The sequence below is a fragment of the Suillus clintonianus genome (genome assembly GCF_016758775.1).
Source record: "Suillus clintonianus strain FC179 chromosome Unknown DEU56scaffold_121, whole genome shotgun sequence".
Classification (NCBI taxonomy): Eukaryota; Fungi; Basidiomycota; class Agaricomycetes; order Boletales; family Suillaceae; genus Suillus; species Suillus clintonianus.
Window position 1 is genome coordinate 96,449 of NW_024539345.1, and position 19,520 is coordinate 115,968.

Below are 19,520 nucleotides of genomic sequence, written 5' to 3' on the forward strand. Positions count from 1 at the left end.
ATCGATGACAATGTCGATCAAGCACAGGTTTATGTCGAGCTTGTGAGTTTCGCATCCCATTGTCTTATCCACCTCTTATGATTTTCTCAGGGGGAATACTGGCGTGGTGTTGTTGAATTCTCCGCGACGGTGAGGCAGTCGTTTAAAGACAGTCCGAATCGACTTGACACAACTTCACAGTTCCTTCGCTCTGGTTTTATGGCCGTGGGCAGTTTTCTTGATGATATTCCGAGCAACCTCTCTTCCCAAGTCAATTGGACGACGATGTACATATCAATGATCGGTTGGACTATACAGTCGCCGACATATCTTGTCGCCATCCTCCCGCTCACCATTATCACTATCCTCACTTTTACCCGTGTTTTATACATTATTGTGCGGGCTTCGATGTACGATCACCACAGGTCCGCCTTCGACGTGTCAATACCCTTCATCTCGTTATGGTGTCTGCTGCTGGGAGCCTGAGTCTCAAACTCGCAGGTTTTAATGAGCAAGGGACACTCGCAAATGTTACTGAGGGTACCTGCGGAAGTCCGCCTGTTCGTGTCCGATCACAATAATGGTGTGACAAAGAAATTTGTGATATCTAATTCGAGGCGTTAAAGGAGGCATCGAAGGAGGCGCTCGTATGATTGTTCTGTTCTCAGCTTAGTATAACTATTTTCCCCTGTTTGATATGTATAGTCCACGAAGCCAAGCTTCAGGGCGGTATGTAGATGTAATTGTATTGTGGATGAAATTTGATTAGGTCCTGAATAGTATGAACGCGGACAAGAATCGGCCAACACCCTACAGTTGCAAGGCCCATGGAAGACGACTCAAGACACATTATTTATTGACATCTGTTCCGCCCTGTCCGTATCATCCCCATGATATGCATATATAGCACTAGTACTGCAGTTCCATGATATATTGCGTACCTTACGGACCACGGTAGGATTCCCACTGTAAACCGTCCACCGCCTAACAGCTTCCGCTGTTACGTGGCACATAACGAACACAAGCGACTGTCGTTCATATATATTGTTTGTTTCTCGGAGGAAGGATGGTATTAACCGTGCATTGGTGAGAGCTTGTTAGGTCCAAGCGCCAAGACGGCGCAATAGGACATGCTTAGCCACCGCAACACCACGAGGCAAGGGAACAAACCTGTCGTATTTTTTCCCTCTTCGCGTCCACGTAAGTAAGTGCGTCAAACAATGCAAAACACCGCGTTAATTTGTTTCAATACAAATAGCACAGAAAAATGAGAAGAAGGATAAGATAAGGGGTCGTATCAAGGCTGATGGTAGACACCAACTCGCATTGATATTCCTAAGCACAGTCAGAATCGTGGTCCTGGTCCTCCGTCACATCCCGCTTGCGTGCACGGCCCATACTGGTCTTTGTCTTGCTTGCTTTCCCCGCCTTGTTCGCAGCGTGGCTCCGCACCAGCGATGTTATCTCGCCAACCAACGACAGTTCCTTCTCCGTAACCGTCTCCGTGACCTCGCCATCATCGACCATCGAGAGAGAATTAAGCGCAGCTATCTCCTTCGCCCAGATTTCTGTTGCTTCGAAAGTCGGGGTTTCGAGGATAAGAGGAATATCTTGCGTCCGTGGGTCAGAGACGATGTGCCTGAACGTAGAAATACCAATGTGTCCGCTAAAATTAAACGGCGGTGAAAAAAATCGCTTAAAACAAGAGCACCAACGTTAGACTGGGATAGATGAAACACGCACAGTCCGATATTTTCGTGTCGATCTTTTTTTGACCCGAGGCCGGCTTTGGAGTCATTCAGATGCATTCCTTTGAGATAGGACAGTCCGACTTCGGTATCGAACGCGGAGACTGCGTGGTTCGAGCATGTTTCATGAAATGATCAAGTTCACGGCTGTAGAACTTACGCGTTGCGCTAGGAAGCTAGATTAGCCGATGTATGCGTATGTCACGAAGTGATCAGCAAACGCAAACGTACTTCCATCCATCTTTTGTTGAGATGTTGTATCCCTGGAAACACGATAAAAGATTTGCAGGTCAAAGTGCGGAGCGCTTACTGCTGCGAACATATGACCTGAATCCCGCTACTAGTCAGGAATGATGAATATTAAAGCGCAAAATGACTTACAGGTGTCAAGGCAAACGCCCACTCGCGCCTTATCATCGACAAGATCGATAATCTCATACAGCTCTGAAAACTGGGAGCCTATGACATTTCCTGAACCTGCCTTTGTGAATGAAATAAGTAAGGGCAGTCGGTATTCGGATGAATGCGCACCATATTTTCAATGACAATCGTTATATACTTCGTTGCTTTGTGCGCATTGTTGATACATTCCGCGATCAGGGCTATCGATTCGTCCTTCGTAGCCTGCCCAACGGTCGAGCCCGGACTTCAATAACATGAGCTAAACAAGAGATGGAAAAATCATGATGGTGAACTCACTGAAAATTGTAAAGCTCAAGGCCAAGCTGCTCGCACCGCTGAAGATCGTCGAGGAAGCAATTGAAAGACTTCTGCCTCTTCTCCCTGAAATCAGACACAATTGATGTTTATCGTGAGCCCATAAACCAAAGCAGCTGCCAGTGCCAGAGCCGCTCATACGCACTCGTCCGGGTTTCCCAAATTGACTAAATAACTGCCATGAGGCAGGACGTGTTTCGACGAATACCTAAACTCTTGCATTCGTCTCTTGAACGCATCAACGTTTTCTGTAGAAAACGGTGGTGAATCCCATTTTCGCTGGGACTTGACGAATAGAGCGAATGCGCTGGCGCTGCGAGAACGTGCAGCGTTCAGGGCTTTAATAAGGGATTCGGACAGGTACGAAACGCGTCTCTCACCCAACCATCGCAGCATTCCGAACAGCATTCTCAACTCCTCCTGCAGCTGACACGTGTGCGCCGATCTTCCACGGATTTGAGATGCGTACTGGAAAACCCTCCGTCGAAGCTTCACCGTGACCATCCTCTGTCTTCAATTTTTTCTGCTTCTTGCGCGCAGGTTTTTTCGTGGCTACTACAATGTTGAATGTTTAATTGCCAGCAATGACACGAAGCAGGGCCCAGCTGGGTGCGGGATCTCACCGACCGCGGTACCGCTCTCGCTTTCCAATTCATTTGAGTGATCTGCTCTTCTACGTTTGGAGGATTCTGCTAGTAGGTGAGAGTCGGATGACGTTAGGGTGATTGACGATGGTAATGGCGCGGGTGCGGGTGCGGGTGCGGGTGCGGCAGCAGCGCGAGTCGATCTTCTTGTTTGAACCATAAGGTTCGCCGGGATGAAGGCCCTTGTTTGGCTTTGCTTGAGGAATAAGAGTAGTAGTGGGGTATAGGGCGTGGGTCTGATATGAGATAACGCAGCAGCTGCTAGCATCAGATTCAGAAAGTCTTGAGATTTGGAAGTCCATGATGCAATTGCGGTTTAAACCACCGGCATTTCCCGGCACCCCCCCCCCCCCCCCCCTACATCCAATCTACGATTTTCGATTTTTTTTTTTTTGACCAGACAAGTAGCACAGAAAAAAAAGGCACGAATTCATCTAGATACATCAAGCGCGAAGCATTGGATATAAATTTAGGCACAGGCGTAACGTAGATGGGGACTAGTAGGGGCTGTGTTATGAACCTAGTAGTAGAGAAGCATATCATGCGGTTCTCCACTGCTACACCTGGGAACGCCGTTTTCAAACATCGTGTTCGCGTTCACGTTTTTAGAGCATAGGTAATGCACAGGGGTGGGTGATTGGCACGTGCTCAGGACGTTGCCGATCCCATTGCAAGGGGGGAACCATTATGGCATTGGGAGAGAAGGTCGACGTCCAGGGCAACGTGAAATGATCTGAACTGTGTCGGGTTGATCCAGATTGCAGCATCCCACCGAGTAAGTACAGCCAGAAATATTAATAACCCGTGACGGGCTTTTGCTTCTATGAAACATTCTGATCGGGACTTCAAGGCCCGTTCGCGTTACCTTCAGCTACATATAAGCTAACTGCTATCAATCGCCACGCACCAGCAGCATAATCATCGACCGCTGAAATTCGTCACGGTCTCTGTCGTTATCTGTCTCGGTGGGGGACATTGGATCGACAAGCTACAGAGGAGCGCCATACTCTGACGGTCTCACGAAGCGCTCGCTGTCACCCACGACACACCCCATAGCATCGCCAACACGCGAATACCTGAAGCCTGAACATTAACCCTGATCCAATTCTTCCGTTTCGTGATGTCATAACCAAAACCAACGAACCATGGAATTTCCCGGGGATGCCCCACCAAGGATTTACTCAAATGTCTACATCAATCCTCCAATTCCAATGCCGGTATTGCCATTAATATGCTGGTTGATATGACATGCTTCCGTCTAACGCAGGCTATATGACCACTTCGCTGGCTAACGCACCTAATGGGTATTTCCACATCACCTGAGGGAGCTAGGCCCCCGAGGCCTCGGTATACCCGCTCCTGGCGCGCTTTCATATCAAAGTTCGGAACCGTAAATACAATACAAGTGACGTCGGATTACCAGTGGGGATCGGTGCTTGTGCGTCTCTTCTTGTTAGAGAATGGTCGTGGATGAGAATGGGATAGGGTGGGATGGGTTCTACACGCCAAGGCATACATGATCGGACGAGCGTGATATTAATGGGACCTTGGGATGTGGTGTGGTGTCCGCGGGTGGTTTGACATACTAGTAGCAGATGTGTGATTGGATCTCCGAGGGTGTGTGGCGTACCAGTTATGCATTTGGGTTTTCTATGTACAATAGCAGTACTAGTAGTGCCCTGTGTTATGTGGATATTAAACAAGGGCGTGGGGGATAGACGAAAAGTACTCACAAGGCCTGGCGCTATTTGTCTATATGGATGTGTGCTCGACGGTATAGTGTTTCCCTATGTCATGGTACGAAGAGGTCAAGGACCTCATGTGTTTACTACGGACTTCTGATGTGAGGGGCATCATGGTCATTGACAAGATTTCAGAAGTCGTAGGAGCCCGAAGCTGCGCATAGAACTCGTCACATGGTCAGCGAGCAACGGAAAGAAGACTTCGTGCCTTTATTCGTTGTCCGTGGGCTGTCCAGTCTTTCCGTACCAATGGATAACCTCTACGGATTGTTGACGGCCGAAGGTGCGCACCCAACTCGTTACATTGTTCGCGCAGCAGATAGGTATGACCCTCTATTGATAAAGTTAGACGTCTGTCAATGAAGAATGAAGACCGTGATTGAATCTATGTTAGATTTGGTGTTTGATTAGGGCAACCCCGGTTTTTTTTGGTGGAGCGCCCATGGGGCATCCCGAGATAATGTAAGCCAGTAAGATGAAGGTTGTTAGGTCAACCTGCGTGTAGAAGCAATAGGGGTGAAGGTATGATGATATGTCGGGGGAGATAGGATATACGGCACTCACCAATGACGCGGGACAGAAACCGACATTATGGGGTGAGTATTGGAAGGGGGAATTTGGGATTCGGCGGATTGTTCGGTAAGGTCCGAAATACTGCGAGTGACAGGATGTGATGTTGGAGGATATGAACTTCAGACGTGGGCTTTTAGGGGGAGTCAGTACCGGGCGCAATTAGGGTAGCAAACCGAAGGACGAGGATCAGCGCGCGTGAGATATTCTTGGTACTTATCAAGAGGGAGAAGGACAAAGAAACTGATGGAAGTAGGCAATGGAAGCAGGAAATGGAAGATAGGAAAGGGTATGAATGCCAGCAAGAATGAAGGTTAAGTTCTACATGCGGACTTCCTGAGTCGATGGCTTGGCTCGATAGTGACCGGTCAAGCAGCTACTAGTAGGAGAGAAGACAGTAGTTGTAAGGGACGCCAGAAACGATGAACTTCGAACATAATTAAAGTGGCTCGAAGCTGGTCGTCTTCCACTCTACAAGAGACTTGGTTAGTCTGGAACGACGGTGATGTCGGAAATTCGGGGCCGTGGTAGCAGCCAAAAAGCAAGTTGTGGGGGGTCAGACCGGTCTGGAACGTTTTACTGGGAACCGACGGGCGTCTATTGAATAGTACTTAGTCAAAAGTCTAGACTCTTTACACCAAAGTTTCTCAGTGCTTCTCATCACTAGATCATACCAGTTAGCCCATCAACGTCAACGAGCTCAAGCCCCTCTTTGGCGGCGACCGTAGTGATAAAAAGCTTTCGCCTGGGTTGAATCGTGAGTTTGCCCGTGTTTGGGTTTGGGCCTTTACAAGGTGCTTGCGATAATAATCACTAACTGCGTTTCATTCACGAACGTTAGCCATGCACATGGACCACCACCACACCGCTACAGGTCCTCCATACTCTTCAGTTCGTACGAATCATCTATTCGCATCACACCAACTTCCACCGCCACCCGTTCAGCTTCCTGCTATAAATCTTCCTCAGCGCGCCTCAGTCACAACACTCCCTCCCATGGCCGCAATGGACTCTTCGCCCTATCGCCACCCTTCTCCAGTCTCATGGGGTCCGTCCTCGTCCTCCTCAATCCATCGCACTTCAAACTCAAGAGATGATGTCTCAATGCACTCCCATTCGCAACGAGAGATGCGACAGATGAAGAGAGAACCAACTCAGCAGATCCACTCAGTCCCACCTCCACAACCTCCCTCTTCACTCAAGGAGCAGGACGATACCATGCCTGCAACAAGCGATTTCGTTAAAAAGCTCTACAAGTAACTATCCTCTCCTTTGTTCAGCTTCGCCAGTTTCATTTCTACTCCACAGAATGCTAGAGGACCATACCTTCTCCCATGTCGTGTCATGGGGCCCACAAGGTGACTGTTTTGTCGTAAAGGTCCGTATTCTCCTCTTCTCTCGTCCTATCACCGGTACTTGCACCGATGTTCCGTTCAGGTTATCTCACAACCAATCTCACATTTCCCTCAGGACATGAACGAATTTACAAAATCCATCCTCCCACGCATGTTCAAGCACTCAAATTTCGCATCTTTCGTAAGACAGCTCAACAAATATGATTTTCATAAAGTGAGCCTTTCCCCCTCCTACTCCGGATCTTGAAACCCTTTCTTTCACTTCTTCAAATCCTTTTGATCTTTCCCTCCATTCTTTCTATTTATATCCCACTTCACTTCGTTCCCACTATGCCTTTCGTACTGCATGGTCCCCCACCTGTGCACTTGGATCACGCGACTTCTTGCATACTCCCCATATCGCCTATCAAAGGGCAATACGCACCTCTTTATCTCAGCGATCCGCGCCCCATTCCTCACTAGGAATGCCCCATCCCCAACTCGGCCTTTCCCGTCGATCCTCGGCTCGATCCGATGCTTCTACCACGGCGTCTATCTCAGATGCTCGTCTCGCGCTGAGGAGGTGTTACGGTTTTTTCTTGGTGGTCAAATGCACCGCCGAGATATACTTGTCACTTTCCTTGTCGTAATTGGTCGTCGCTTCAGGGGGTTCTTGGGATGCATCGTGGCTTGGCACAATTCACGTTGGCACGCTCGTCTTCATCTCCGCGAAGGCAGCGTCCAAATGCTTCACATTGTCGCATTTCTCGATGCCACGACAAGACGTACTTGGTACACCATGCGCCAGATCCACTGCACCTCCTTACCTCTTACCTATGTTATCTTCCCACCCTTCCCCCTTGACCCCACGCCGTTCTTACAAATCGATTTACTAACCTTTTCAAACCCAGGTAAAAACAACCGATGACGCCCAATTCGGCGAACACAGTTGGACGTTCCGACACCCCGATTTCCACGCCGACCGACGCGACGCCCTCGAAAACATAAAGCGCAAAGTCCCTGCCGCGCGTAAATCCCTCCCGTCCTCCTCTAACGGGGGTTTCAGCGGAGGCGGCAGAGGCGCAAGCTCCGGCAGTCCCATCCCAGGCGAGAGCAGCGCCGAACTAGCAGCTGTCCAAGCGCACGTCGGCGTCCTGCAAAACTCGTATCAATCATTGTTTTCGTCGCATGATACGCTTTTATCGTCGCATGAGAATCTGCGAGGCCAGACAGATTCTTTAATGGCTTCGCATTCGTCGTTACGGGCTCAGAATGATAATCTGTTCGCTACGAATGAGAGTTTGAGGAATCAAGTTGGGAGAGCTGAGGAAAGAATTAGGGTGTTGGAGCGCCAGTATGGGGATGTGCTTGTGGAGATGGTCAATTTTCAGAAGGGGATGGCGCAGCAGGATGGCTTGATGCAGGGGTTGATACAGTATTTTTTAGGGGAGGGAGGTGAGCGTTTTCCTTGTTCTGGGTTTTGATTCGTGGTTTTTTCTATGCTGCTCGTGTTTCTCAACCGTTCATTCTTTGTTCCGCCCGTTCCTCGTCGGTTTTCCGTCCATTCCGTGTTCTGCCCGTTCCTCGTCGGTTTCCACGTCCATTCTGTGTACCTTGAAAAGCGCTCCCCTGTGGAGGCGACCATTGCGGAGATAAAATATTTGCGCTATCGATGGTGTGGCCTCGGTGCTCAATTGATGGGTCTCGATGCTTAATTGATGGGTCCATGATGGGTCTATTAGGCACCAAGGACGCGGGTGCATTTTGCTTTGGACCTAATTTTCTATGCCTGGGCCCAGTCGTCCGTCCCTATTTTGTTTCCTCACATACATTTCTGTGTTCCTCATTAGTAACCAATCCATTGCTCTCCCTTAGGTAAACCCAAAGACCCTTCAGACGCTACCTCCCAAACCGCCGCCGGGTCCTCAACCACCGCTTCAGCCCCCCTTGCTCAATCGCAATCCACCGCACCCCAACCCCCATCTCAAACCCCCATTCACAACATGTCACAAGCCTCCACAACACCGATCGCAACTAGCATGACCCCCAGCACACATCCGCCGCCTTCCCTCTTAGCCTCCCACCGATCTATGGGCCAACCCCAACCATCACCCTTCCTCGCCCCTCCCTCAAATTCAAACCCAAACTCGTTCTCCATGCCTATGCCTATGCCGTCCTCACATGCACGCAAACCCATGTCCATGTCCCAACCGCCCCAATCCGCGTCCCTCCGAAACCCATATTCTCTCCCTCCTCCCCACCCACATCAATTCGTCCCTGCGCAAGAGCAATTCGTGCCCGCGCAGGAGCTGGGTCTGCAAGATCCGGATATGGTCGCGCGGCTGAGTTTGGTGCAGATGAACGAGATGTCGAGGCGAGCTGCGAGTGATGCGGGGTTTAGGATTCCAAATTCGATGCCGATGTCAATGCCGATGTCGAGCTCTGGTTCTGGTGCTGGTTCTGGTGGTTCGGGGTCGTCGGCGGAGGAGATGCATATGCAGAGGACGAGTGGGATGCATTCGCATTCGCATCGAGGGGCGCAACATCAGCAACAACAACAACAGCAGCAGCAGCAGCAGCAGCAGCAGCAGCAGTCATCAACACAAGCATCAGCACAAGATGGCAACGCTCCGTTCCTCCTTCCCCCTGATATGAGCTGGGACGCGCCTACGACGATGCACGAAGGCTTGCAGGTTTTCACAGTTGGGCATCTGTTGCCGCGGAGCAGTGTGGAGGATCAGAACGGGAATTGGATGTTCAACGCTAATCCTTCGACGGGCGCTGTGGCTCCGCCTGCAGAAGGGGAGGGCGAAGGCGATGGAGGGAACGATACGGACAACGATACCTTGCCATCGGAGCCTGATCCATATTCTGAAGAAGTCGTGCGTCCGACGCTGTCTAACGGACGATCGTCGACTGCGCCTACGACTATCCGCGTCCGGCGGTCTACATTCGTGCCTGGGTGGGCTGTCCCGCCTCGGGTGTTGCTTGTGGACGACGATGCTGTGAGCAGGAGGTTGAGCAGCAAGTTCTTGCAGGTGTTTGGGTGCATGATTGACGTTGCTGTGGATGGCGTTGGGGCTGTGAATAAGATGAATTTGGAAAAGTACGATTTGGTGTTGATGGCGAGTTTTTTTCCCTCCGTACATTGACGAGAACTAATTTGATCTTTGATCTTTTTTGTGTTGGGTTGGAACTTGGAACTTGGACACGCGACAGGACATTGTGATGCCCAAAATGGACGGAGTCAGCGCTACGAATCTGATACGCCAATTCGACCACATGACGCCCATAATCAGCATGACGTCTAACTCCAAACCGAGCGAGATTATGACGTATTATTCATCTGGAATGAATGATATTTTGCCGAAGCCGTTTACGAAGGAGGGGTTGTTGGATATGTTGGAGGTGCGTTTTTGTGTTTCAGGGCAAAGAGATGTGTGAACTGATGCACTGCGATGGTCGCAGAAACATCTTATGCATCTGAAAGTCATTCAACAAATGTCGAAAATACCACGTTCGATCGGCGTTCCGCCTCTCTCAGACCCGTCTTTTAGCGAAGCGCTCGCAGTTGGTGCATCGCAATTACAACGACATGCTTCATCGTCCAATCCCAGTTCATCATCCAACACAACTTCTTCCTCTTCGAGTCTGCATCCAATGCTGGGGATGTCGGGCTACGATGACGATGGACGGATTAACCCTTTAGCGGGAATGGGTCTCTCTGACGAGCGATACGCAGCGATTCTCAGAGATATCGTCACACAGGAGAGTTTTTCGGGCGTTGGAGTTCCCGAAGGATTCTCGTTCGGTCTTGCTGGTGCTTTGGGTCCCGGAATGGGAGTAATGGGAGGGGAGAAGCGAGGGTTGGATGATGAGGGCGATGGGAGAGAGGGGAAGAGGGGACGGTTTGAGATCATTGAGTGAGTTTTCATCTGAATGGATGGATACCGGTTTCGGAGACGCTTTTATCCTCGGAGTTGACCATAGGACTCGTTTTTGCGAGCGTTTGTGTATGGTGTTCTCCAGGAGCACTCGTACTTGTCTATGTCTTTATCACCTCCCTTTCACGTCCTACCTTTTACCTTTCTTATTCTCGTCTCGTCATGTCATGATTTCCTCCATACCTTCATGTCACCATGCTTTGTTTTGCGCTGCGATTATGCCCGTCTTCATGATATCATATCTTACGCTTTCGTTTTTTTTTGTCAATTTCGCTTTTTTCTTGTATCGAGTTTTTTTCTTCTCTTTCTGTGATCTCTGTATTACATACTGTCGTTTTCTCTGTTGCTGTGTTATATCGTATACGAATTTAGCTTGAGGAGTTTTACGCGCAAGGGGGAAGCATCGTTGTGAGAATTTCATCGTGCCATCACGGCCACAGTGCTGGACGCTTTCGAACCCATGCAGTCAACATTCGTTCTGTGGTAAATTAATTCACTCTGTCACCGCTAGATCACGAAGCCTGTCAAAAGCCCAAACACCAATCTGCCCGAGTGACGTACTCACACCCCTAGATCGATTTTACCTCGATTGCCTGGTGCACTAAGCTCATTCCAGGTTAGTACTAGTGGTCTTGCGAGAACAACATATGCCGTTAATGGTATTCCAAATTGATAAAGCCCGCTCCTGAGTACCCTTCATTCAAGATCTGATCGGTGAGCTGGCCCGGGGGTGCCACTTGAATTGACTTCAAGGGTCAGGCTGGGTCAGGTTTGCAACATTGTGCTTACACTACCACGTATATCGGTATCGGATAAGCTGATAAGGCAGGCAGGCGCCAGCGCCGATGGCGTGGTTCCGGTTAGGCAGAAACGTGGTCCAGTGGCCAGATTTCAAAATCTGAGATTGTGATTGTTGCATGATGATGATGATGATGATGATAGGCTATAAATGTTTAACCGTACGTGCGTATACGTTTCGCTCGCAATTCATGGCACAAAAACTGGATCGGAAATATAAACAATAAACCTACAAGCACTATAAGTACATAAGAACAAGATCGCCGACGATGTCCAGGATTACGCCGAGGGGACTTGCGCATTATACAGCTTCGCGTACTCGCCATTGTCTTCAATCAGCTGATCATGTGTACCTCGCTCTACCACAGACCCATCCTTCATACATCTGCAACGAGGTGTCAATGTCATCTGTGTGGCTAGCACGGTGTTTCTGCTTACAGGATCTGATCAGCCTCCTTGGCAAGTTGGTGGAAGCGGTGAGTGACGAGGATCATCGTCTTTCCTTGGCGGACGTGGTGAAACTTGGAAAGAATGTCGCGTTCCGTGATAGCGTCCAAAGACGACGTGGCTTCATCGACCACAACTAATTTGATATCTGTGTGATTAATCCTCATAAATGTTCTGGCCCTGATGGTGAGGCAGTGAAAATAAGCAGCTGTGACACAGAGCTAACGTCAAAGTACGTACGCCGCAAGTCGTTGCTTTTCACCACCTGTCATCGCCTGTTAGGTCGTAAAAACGTGTACACAGACCATGAGCACCGACCTGAGATTGTGACTGTCTGCTGTTTATGACGCGACAATTCGTCCCGTAATCTTTCAGAAATCGTGCCATAAGTTCCGTCAGCCCACCCATTCCCGATGTCATGCGTAGGCTTCAACTGTGTATCATATCCGTTCTGCAACTTTGTTATCCAGCTCGTGCAATTGCCCATTTTGGCTGCTTCTTGGATTTGCGCATCGGTCGCATGAACGCGGGGGTGGCAACCCAAGGCAGATGTTCTCCTTCACTGACATGGGAAACAACAGCGGAAGCTGGGGCAAAAATGCTATCGATGCGCGTACATCATCGGAATCATATGTCGACAATGGATTATCGTCGATTAGAATTTCCCCCTCGGTAGGATTTTGGAGACGCGCGATGAGCTTCAACAACGAAGATTTTCCGCTGCCATTGACACCGACAACAAGAACAAGCTGACCGGGAGCAATGTCCAGGGTGACGTTGTCTAAAGCGTTGTGACCGCATTTCTCGTAACGAAGCGATACTTGCCTATTTAGCATCAAAGTCAGCCCGTCACGATTGTAGGATGAAGCGCACCGAAAAGATATCTTCATCCCATCCGATGAGCTACCTTGAGAGAGATCTGGATAAGACATCGGTCCATTGGACATCTTGCTCTTGTAACTGATAGCGTCGTAGAGCCACTTGGCCTGTAGGCACAAGCTCTTCATTGACGTAGAATTCATCCCATATTCGCCGATACTTAGGGAAAGCCTATTGGTTGCTTGTTGCAGCAGCGCAATTGACATCACAGAAGAAGGCAAAAGTCGGCAAGGCAAGGCCAGCGCATAGATGACCTTGAAGTATGTTAGTACACTAAACAAGTAAGACCTGATAACTTACGAGTGGAAGGTCGAGGGTTAAATTAATTAGAAAGTCCCAGTACCACTTTCTGATCAAATCACCTGCCCAGGGAAATGGTTCAGTTACAATTTCATCACCGAGCGCCTCAGTCGACTTCCGGTATTCTGCACGACCCGTTAGCATAAGCACTCTTGAACACAGACTGTCTTACCAGAGGGGATGCTGTTGGCGACGCCGTTGAGTATCAGTTCTTCTCGATATTGAGGTGAGAATGCTAAGTCATAGAGAGACTTCATTCGCTTGAAAGGGACGTTGAGTGTGTAAAAGATGTATCCTACAATGTGTTCGTTTTAGAAAATAGCGATGGTCTTCAATATCCACAAACCTTGGGTACCGGTAACATTGCATGGTGCCAACCACCGGACGAGCGGATGAGCAATGCAGAATAGAAACAATACCTCTCTCTCCGGACTGGGTTTGTGCAGTACCGCATTCATCAAGACAGCCACTTGGGACAACAGGGCAATCGTGGTGCGAGCGATGTGAAGTAAACCTTGCAAGAATGACGCGCCTGGTACCTCGGACGGAAAGTGGCCCCTCACGGGAAATATTGTGTAACAATCTAGAAAATTATATCATGAGAGGTGTTAAGAAATCAACAAAGATCTATACCTTGCATCGAAGACACATCCACGCGCATACTAGCTAGAAATATAGTTAATAGTTTTAATAAGGAGATAGCTCTCGATGGGCGAGTTGCATCACCTTCAATGAGTTGCGGAAGAAAATGTGCTTTCAAACGGCTATTGATTGTGTCGTTCACACATGCTCTACAGGTAATGATAAGCCAGTTACTCGGACAAAGGAATCACATGGGCATACAGGCAGCGACTGCAAGCAGGTTCAAAAATGGCGCAGAAGAATCCTCCGTAGACGGCAATATCAAGTGACTCTTGAGACGCGTTTCCCGATGAATGTCCCTCGACCTGCACGGCATAAGTTTCAGACGTCGGATTCGGGCTCATCACTCACAAAATTGAATATGGAACCTAAACAGAAGAGAAGTAGTGCATCAGAGATGCTTAGCCACAGCGTGGCGCAGACATGACCAATCACCAGCCCAGGAGCCAGATGAAATATTTCTCTGAATAGCCTTAGAGCGTAGGAGAAGTTGGTGAAGGAGACAAAATACTGCTCAATCCAGGCTCGGGTATCCGAGGTCCAGTTGAGAGCTGAAGGCTTTTCATAGGCAACTGTATATATGCCGTGATTCAGGGTTCGTGGTGGAGGGTGGGGTAAAGGGACTATATCTTGAACAGAAGAAGTCATTGGTTTCTTGTCGTTGGTCATGATCGTCCACACGCGAGAATGGTGGTCTTTGGAAAATACTTCCTCGAAGGCACGTAGGCTGGAAGGTATTTATGTGTTATTTGAAGGACACACACACACACCGCCTCTTGACTAGCACCACTACTCTTGTGCTTCATGAACGAGGCGGGCAATAGATGAGAATCTACGATCCTCGGAAGTGGCCAATCTGACACTGACAGAGTGGCACGAAGGAGCCCACAGATCCACCAACTGCTGCGACACAAGAACAGATGTCAGATGTCAGAAGCCCCATAAGGAGAAGGGTTGTGAGGATTCAGGAGGGTACTGTGTGTCCCAAGAGACAAAAGTCCGACACCAATAAGACAATGTGTCCAGAAACTAGTTCCGCTGCAAAATTACGTGGGCCGGTATACGTGCACGCTTGTCTGTGGGTACGCACAGTAACAAAAAATTGTTTTGGGGGTCATAATAGATGTGTCTTGGATTATTGTGGGCTGGTAACATCCATAATAGCAGCGCTCCGCGGGTGACATCCATCTTCTTCTACAAATCGCTATATACGAGAAAGGATTCTCGATGATCATATCAGTCCAAGGAGGGCAAACGACCACGAATCCCCGGTCGAACGAGGTATGAAAATAGTCGTGGATGAAGTGGCAACAACATTTCATTTCGGTCGTTGAAACTTGGAATGCCCTCATCGCGCCCACAAGGAGCGTGCGTTTGTCACGATGTTTTCGGCAGGGACAATGCTATTATCCAGCAGCGCAGCCGAAAACCTGAAACCAGAAAATCACTTCCCACATATAAGGCTTGAGAATAATGGATACTAGCCTCGTGAAGTCGTTGAACTAGCTATCGAACAAAAGTATTGATGATGACCTTAATGGATAATGCAACGTGATGGTACGCGAAAAATTTGGTGATCAGGTTCGAAACTATACCATCCTGGGTCAGCGTGTGTATTGGCGACACCGTCGAGAAGGAATCGCCGGTCATACTTGAGTGCACAAAACAAAGAAGAACTTCTGCACTGAAAGTATGAGGTTTCCTTGTTACGTACGATGTTTCTCAATTCGGAAGGTTGTTGTGCACCCGCGCCAATCCCAGTTGGCTGCTTGTAATGAGCTTGGAATCGCCATCGTAGTACTGTTTCATAGTATAACAACTTGTCTGTACGCCTGAAAACAAAAAAGGGCATGTTGCGGACTTGAAATCAAAAGACGTCAATTGCAAGGGGGAGGAGGCTGTTCGTTCCCGATTTGCGCACATTTTTAAACGGGCCGCAAATACCGCAACAAACATCTATATCTCCTTTGTATATTTCAAACAAGGGAATGTTTTGTGCCCTCCAGATTCAACCACGAGTCCATTTTCTCCCATACATCTTCCTGCTCCTGTGTCCACTCCTGTGTCTTTTCCCTGACACATGCAGCACACAAGCCCTCGGCGGCCCAGTTGATTTGCTTAATTTGCTCAAGCATTTCGAGTGGTTTGCAGACGCCAGAAGTAGATATTGCGGGTGTGATTACGAGCGGCATCCATTGGTCTGCAAACACGTCTGTACATGCCATATGAGGAGTTGCAGGCTAAAATGAATGATGAATTAGCGCAAGGGCTTGATGGTCACACGAGAACGGATCAAGTCATGAGGAATGGAAATCTGCCAACGTTCGGTGTTGGACGAAGGCTGTGCATTTAAAGCCAGTTGAACACGTCAACGGAGGCGCCGGTTAATTAGGATCTCATTTCCCGGTGACTCGCCACAAGTCAATCAATGTGCAAATATTACTGCGGTGACCACTTCCTCGGAATCAGATGATAGAAACACGCACTGGTGTGAATAAAACAGGGGTGAAATGTTTCACGATGCCAGTCATCAGGCTTCTACACCGCTCGACATCTGTGGGTGATAGAATGTGGCGTGGCGTTGACGATGTTCCTGGCGAACCGTTTGGTGGGATGGAATTTTCCAAAACTAAGTCGCCATCGCCATCTTCGAATTCAGAAGTCGTGACAAGGCTGTAATATATGCCTTTTCTGATCTGGAATTGTGTATTCAGCTTCTCCACAATCTGTGACGAAATCCTTGAAAACGCCGAGCGAAGAAAATATGACAGGAGTGAATGCTTTGTCCCCAATCATCAAATAAAGAAAACGAAATAATCCATATGACCTAGTGGCTTAAACCTCCCCCAAAAAACTGAACTGCAGAGGTTAGATGCTGGATTTAAGTCCTATCCATGACACAAAAATTTTCCGGAGCAAAAATCCATTGCCCGTGGATGATAGGAACAAGCCGCCCCCACCATGGATATTGCCCTTCCCAGACGCGAAGAGAACCCCACTGAAGCACAGCATGTCAAAAATCAGGCTTTTGCCACGCCGCAAGGGACCCCCTCTGTGCCGTGCCACGCATTAGGTATCCTAACACAAGCCTGTCGAAGGACCGAAGAGCATGCTCAAATGTCCGACTGGCCGATAAAAAACCATCATACCGCAGCAAGAAACCAGGCACGTGGCAAACGTGTTCAGATGAGCTTGCCGTCCATAATAACTCCACACCGACAGAATAAAAGGAAGGAGTCCAACAAAAGAAAGGAATTCGCATGCATGAATGGAAACGAACCCACCGAAGAGATCTGATATGAATGTACAAGTGCCAACGCCTCTTCTAGATGGCTACTAGGATGTGCAAACGGCTGTGGACCCTGAGGAAACATCGATACGAAGTACGCCCGTGCTGACATGTGCACACCGGGCAGATCAAGCTGATCCGGGGAAGAGACACGCAGGATCGCCGCAACATGTGAGAAGGGTGCTTCAGCGGAAAGAGGGCTGCGAGAGCATCATGATTATTCTCCGTCAGTTCTATCACAAAAGGATGTTCTCACGTATCGTGGTATAGATGTTCGAGCAGCGCTGTCAAATCATGGACTTGAACACCAAGTTCTGGTGGGATCAACATCTCTTTGGCGCTGGTCCCGCTATCGAGCATCATTTGAACAAAGCGAGATTGTCGACGCAGCAAGCTCTCGTGAAGCTTGAAGCAAACCTCCCCATTGCTTATGCTGCGTGAACGCACGACGATGGAGCCATCGTTGAACCAGTATATAGGATGCTGTCTGATATTTTGCGGCTCGGCGGTCATACTCGTGGGTAAGGTTGCCTTGTTGCTTGTTGTGCACGATAACCAATATGTCCAGCCTGCGGTAGCCAATGAGACGGGGATGATAGTAAGCAGCGCTCGACGGCTAGTGGAAGTAAAATTTGCCAGATTTCTCATCAGAATTAATCGGAAGCGGTGACATGCAAATCTTCGAACCTCACCGATAACACCGTGATAATATAAATGCACCGGTGTAGCACACGAAGATCAAGGACATGCCCAGACTCTGCCAGGAAGAGGTTCAAGGTGGTAACAGGAACAACTTGCATGTGCCCACTGCTGCTCACCCTAGTTATGTGTCAACTTAAAATGAATACTACGCTGTCTAATACTCAGGAGACTGCGACAAGACGTAAAGTACTAATATAACACTTTACTCAGTCTCTGTATCGAATTTAACAGGACATCGCCTTGCTTGATGACTTTGTCGTACTGCGCATTCTTGAGCGATGGCCGTGTCGTCTCCACGATGCCGTGCACCTTGTCGATGGTGCAATGCAAACGCCCGTTGGCGATAAACCGTGAGAGCTCGCTAGAACAGACGATCAGAGAATAGCAAAAGACACGTGCAGATAACACATGCCTGTCAACAAACTCGACGCTGACGCCGAATGCACCGCTGAGGCTTTCAAGAGTGAGACTGCGGTAGGACTCAAGAAGTTGGCTGTATGCCAAAATGCGCATCTCTCGTACATAGTAGCGGGTATGAGGCGAGAGGAGTCGAGAGGGCAGGAGATACGTCTGTTCAAGGGTCGCTATGGGCATGGACACGGCATGTCAGTCATTATCAATCGCATCAGACAAATAGGGGCCTCGGAAGTGGATTGTGGGCGCGAAGAAACGTACCAAGTGCAACAAAGAATTTCGCGTAGTGGCAGTCATAAAGGTTGTTTAAGAGGTCTCCAAGGATCGGGATTTCAGGCAAAACGGATATGACTTCTGGTGCGGTAATGAGCTACAGGAAATAAGATCAGCGGTGGGAAATACCAGCTAGGAGAACGAGCATACCCGTTTCTTGAGATCTACTCGTTTGAGGGTGAGTGCATTTATGATGATGGTGAGAGCGACGAAGTCGTTGTACGTTGTGAGTTCAGTGGCAGTGAATGTCGATAGTGCATCAAGGAGAAGTGCACCGCCAGTCTTAAACTGGCGGATGGATATCATGTGGAGGCCACGGTAGACCTTTAGACGATTACGCCTATCCCAGTCACCACCCTCCTCGATGAATCTGGACAATATGTCAATTCAAGGTTATGGTAAAGCTTTGCAATAGCGCACTTTTCTGCTTTGGGAAGGTTCTCAGTGATGAGGCCATTATCGCCGAAGAAAAATCCCAGTCGGATGAGAGTGAGCACAATATCTATCCTTGAGCCAAGGCCAGGTGTTTTCTCGAGTGCAAGGTTTTGCGCTGCGACTGCACCTTCCTTTATGTGCTACTCAGTGTCTGTATGACTTAGTAGAGGAAAGGCGCACCTTGTCACCAATTCGGGTCAGATGATTGGCTCTGGCTTTCAAAGCGTCTGATATCTCAGATTCTCCTTCTTGCTTCTCCGCCTCTGCTAGTCTCTCGTCTAGCTTCTTGAGCTCTTCCTCGTTGTCTTTCTCCATCGATTCGAGCAACGCAGAATCAGGCGTAAGAGCACCCGAAGAAGTTACTAATTTATAATACGGCGCCATTTCTGTATATACCACCGATCTAGTCAATGAAAGTCGAGCACTAAGATGATCTCATTACATACTGTCTGCCTGGATTCCTTCGAGCAACTGTTTTCTTGCATTGTCGTGCAGTTGCTGGAGAGTTGGGGTAATAAGAGTGAACAGGTGCTGTGGGAGGCTGAGATTTGGTATCGGAATGATTTCTTCTGCCATGACTGTCAGTGTTAGGGAGCTTCCCCTTCGACGCGTCAGTCTCTCAAGTTCATATTCCCACGGTCTGAAGACGCGTCAGACACCTGA

At 48.9% G+C, this 19,520-nt stretch overlaps 6 protein-coding genes across 6 annotated transcripts; 2 read left to right on the forward strand and 4 right to left on the reverse strand.

Moving 5' to 3' along the window:
• Positions 1 to 1,149: 1,149 nt before the first annotated feature.
• Positions 1,150 to 3,403, reverse strand: DEU56DRAFT_833315 (xylose isomerase-like protein). Its single transcript, XM_041354646.1, has 11 exons — positions 3,068 to 3,403; positions 2,825 to 2,999; positions 2,590 to 2,757; positions 2,427 to 2,510; positions 2,259 to 2,373; positions 2,109 to 2,208; positions 2,038 to 2,054; positions 1,959 to 1,990; positions 1,888 to 1,895; positions 1,723 to 1,831; positions 1,150 to 1,645 (listed from the first exon to the last, which is right to left on the reverse strand). The coding sequence occupies exons 1-11, from the start codon at positions 3,354 to 3,356 to the stop codon at positions 1,315 to 1,317; spliced, it is 1,428 nt and encodes a 475-aa protein (XP_041203078.1). The 5' UTR covers positions 3,357 to 3,403; the 3' UTR covers positions 1,150 to 1,314.
• Positions 3,404 to 6,537: 3,134 nt separating this feature from the next.
• On the forward strand, positions 6,538 to 8,218 carry DEU56DRAFT_746279 (winged helix DNA-binding domain-containing protein; the record flags this gene model as incomplete). The annotated part of the gene is made up of 5 exons (XM_041349193.1): positions 6,538 to 6,656; positions 6,709 to 6,778; positions 6,871 to 6,969; positions 7,646 to 7,911; positions 8,056 to 8,218. 5 exons carry the CDS (start codon positions 6,538 to 6,540, stop codon positions 8,216 to 8,218), a joined length of 717 nt encoding a protein of 238 aa, XP_041203079.1.
• Positions 8,219 to 9,298: 1,080 nt separating this feature from the next.
• Positions 9,299 to 11,064, forward strand: DEU56DRAFT_833339 (SKN7, two-component response regulator). The gene is made up of 3 exons (XM_041354647.1): positions 9,299 to 9,859; positions 9,954 to 10,142; positions 10,203 to 11,064. Exons 1-3 carry the CDS (start codon positions 9,386 to 9,388, stop codon positions 10,659 to 10,661), a joined length of 1,122 nt encoding a protein of 373 aa, XP_041203080.1. The 5' UTR covers positions 9,299 to 9,385; the 3' UTR covers positions 10,662 to 11,064.
• A 691-nt stretch (positions 11,065 to 11,755) lies between these two features.
• DEU56DRAFT_873711 (P-loop containing nucleoside triphosphate hydrolase protein) lies at positions 11,756 to 14,392 on the reverse strand (the record flags this gene model as incomplete). The annotated part of the gene is made up of 11 exons (XM_041355882.1): positions 11,756 to 11,861; positions 11,915 to 12,103; positions 12,164 to 12,188; positions 12,242 to 12,421; positions 12,450 to 12,748; positions 12,797 to 13,056; positions 13,103 to 13,227; positions 13,275 to 13,397; positions 13,449 to 13,685; positions 13,829 to 13,891; positions 14,092 to 14,392. The coding sequence occupies 11 exons, from the start codon at positions 14,390 to 14,392 to the stop codon at positions 11,756 to 11,758; spliced, it is 1,908 nt and encodes a 635-aa protein (XP_041203081.1).
• Positions 14,393 to 15,518: 1,126 nt separating this feature from the next.
• DEU56DRAFT_833351 (uncharacterized protein) lies at positions 15,519 to 17,825 on the reverse strand. The gene is made up of 5 exons (XM_041354648.1): positions 17,726 to 17,825; positions 17,290 to 17,602; positions 17,029 to 17,233; positions 16,231 to 16,440; positions 15,519 to 15,984 (listed from the first exon to the last, which is right to left on the reverse strand). Exons 2-5 carry the CDS (start codon positions 17,544 to 17,546, stop codon positions 15,721 to 15,723), a joined length of 936 nt encoding a protein of 311 aa, XP_041203082.1. The 5' UTR covers positions 17,547 to 17,602; positions 17,726 to 17,825; the 3' UTR covers positions 15,519 to 15,720.
• Positions 17,826 to 19,478, reverse strand: DEU56DRAFT_833354 (26S proteasome subunit RPN7-domain-containing protein). The gene is made up of 7 exons (XM_041354649.1): positions 19,304 to 19,478; positions 19,038 to 19,243; positions 18,843 to 18,988; positions 18,573 to 18,792; positions 18,411 to 18,519; positions 18,148 to 18,319; positions 17,826 to 18,096 (listed from the first exon to the last, which is right to left on the reverse strand). The coding sequence occupies exons 1-7, from the start codon at positions 19,431 to 19,433 to the stop codon at positions 17,925 to 17,927; spliced, it is 1,155 nt and encodes a 384-aa protein (XP_041203083.1). The 5' UTR covers positions 19,434 to 19,478; the 3' UTR covers positions 17,826 to 17,924.
• Between the last annotated feature and the right edge of the window lie 42 nt (positions 19,479 to 19,520).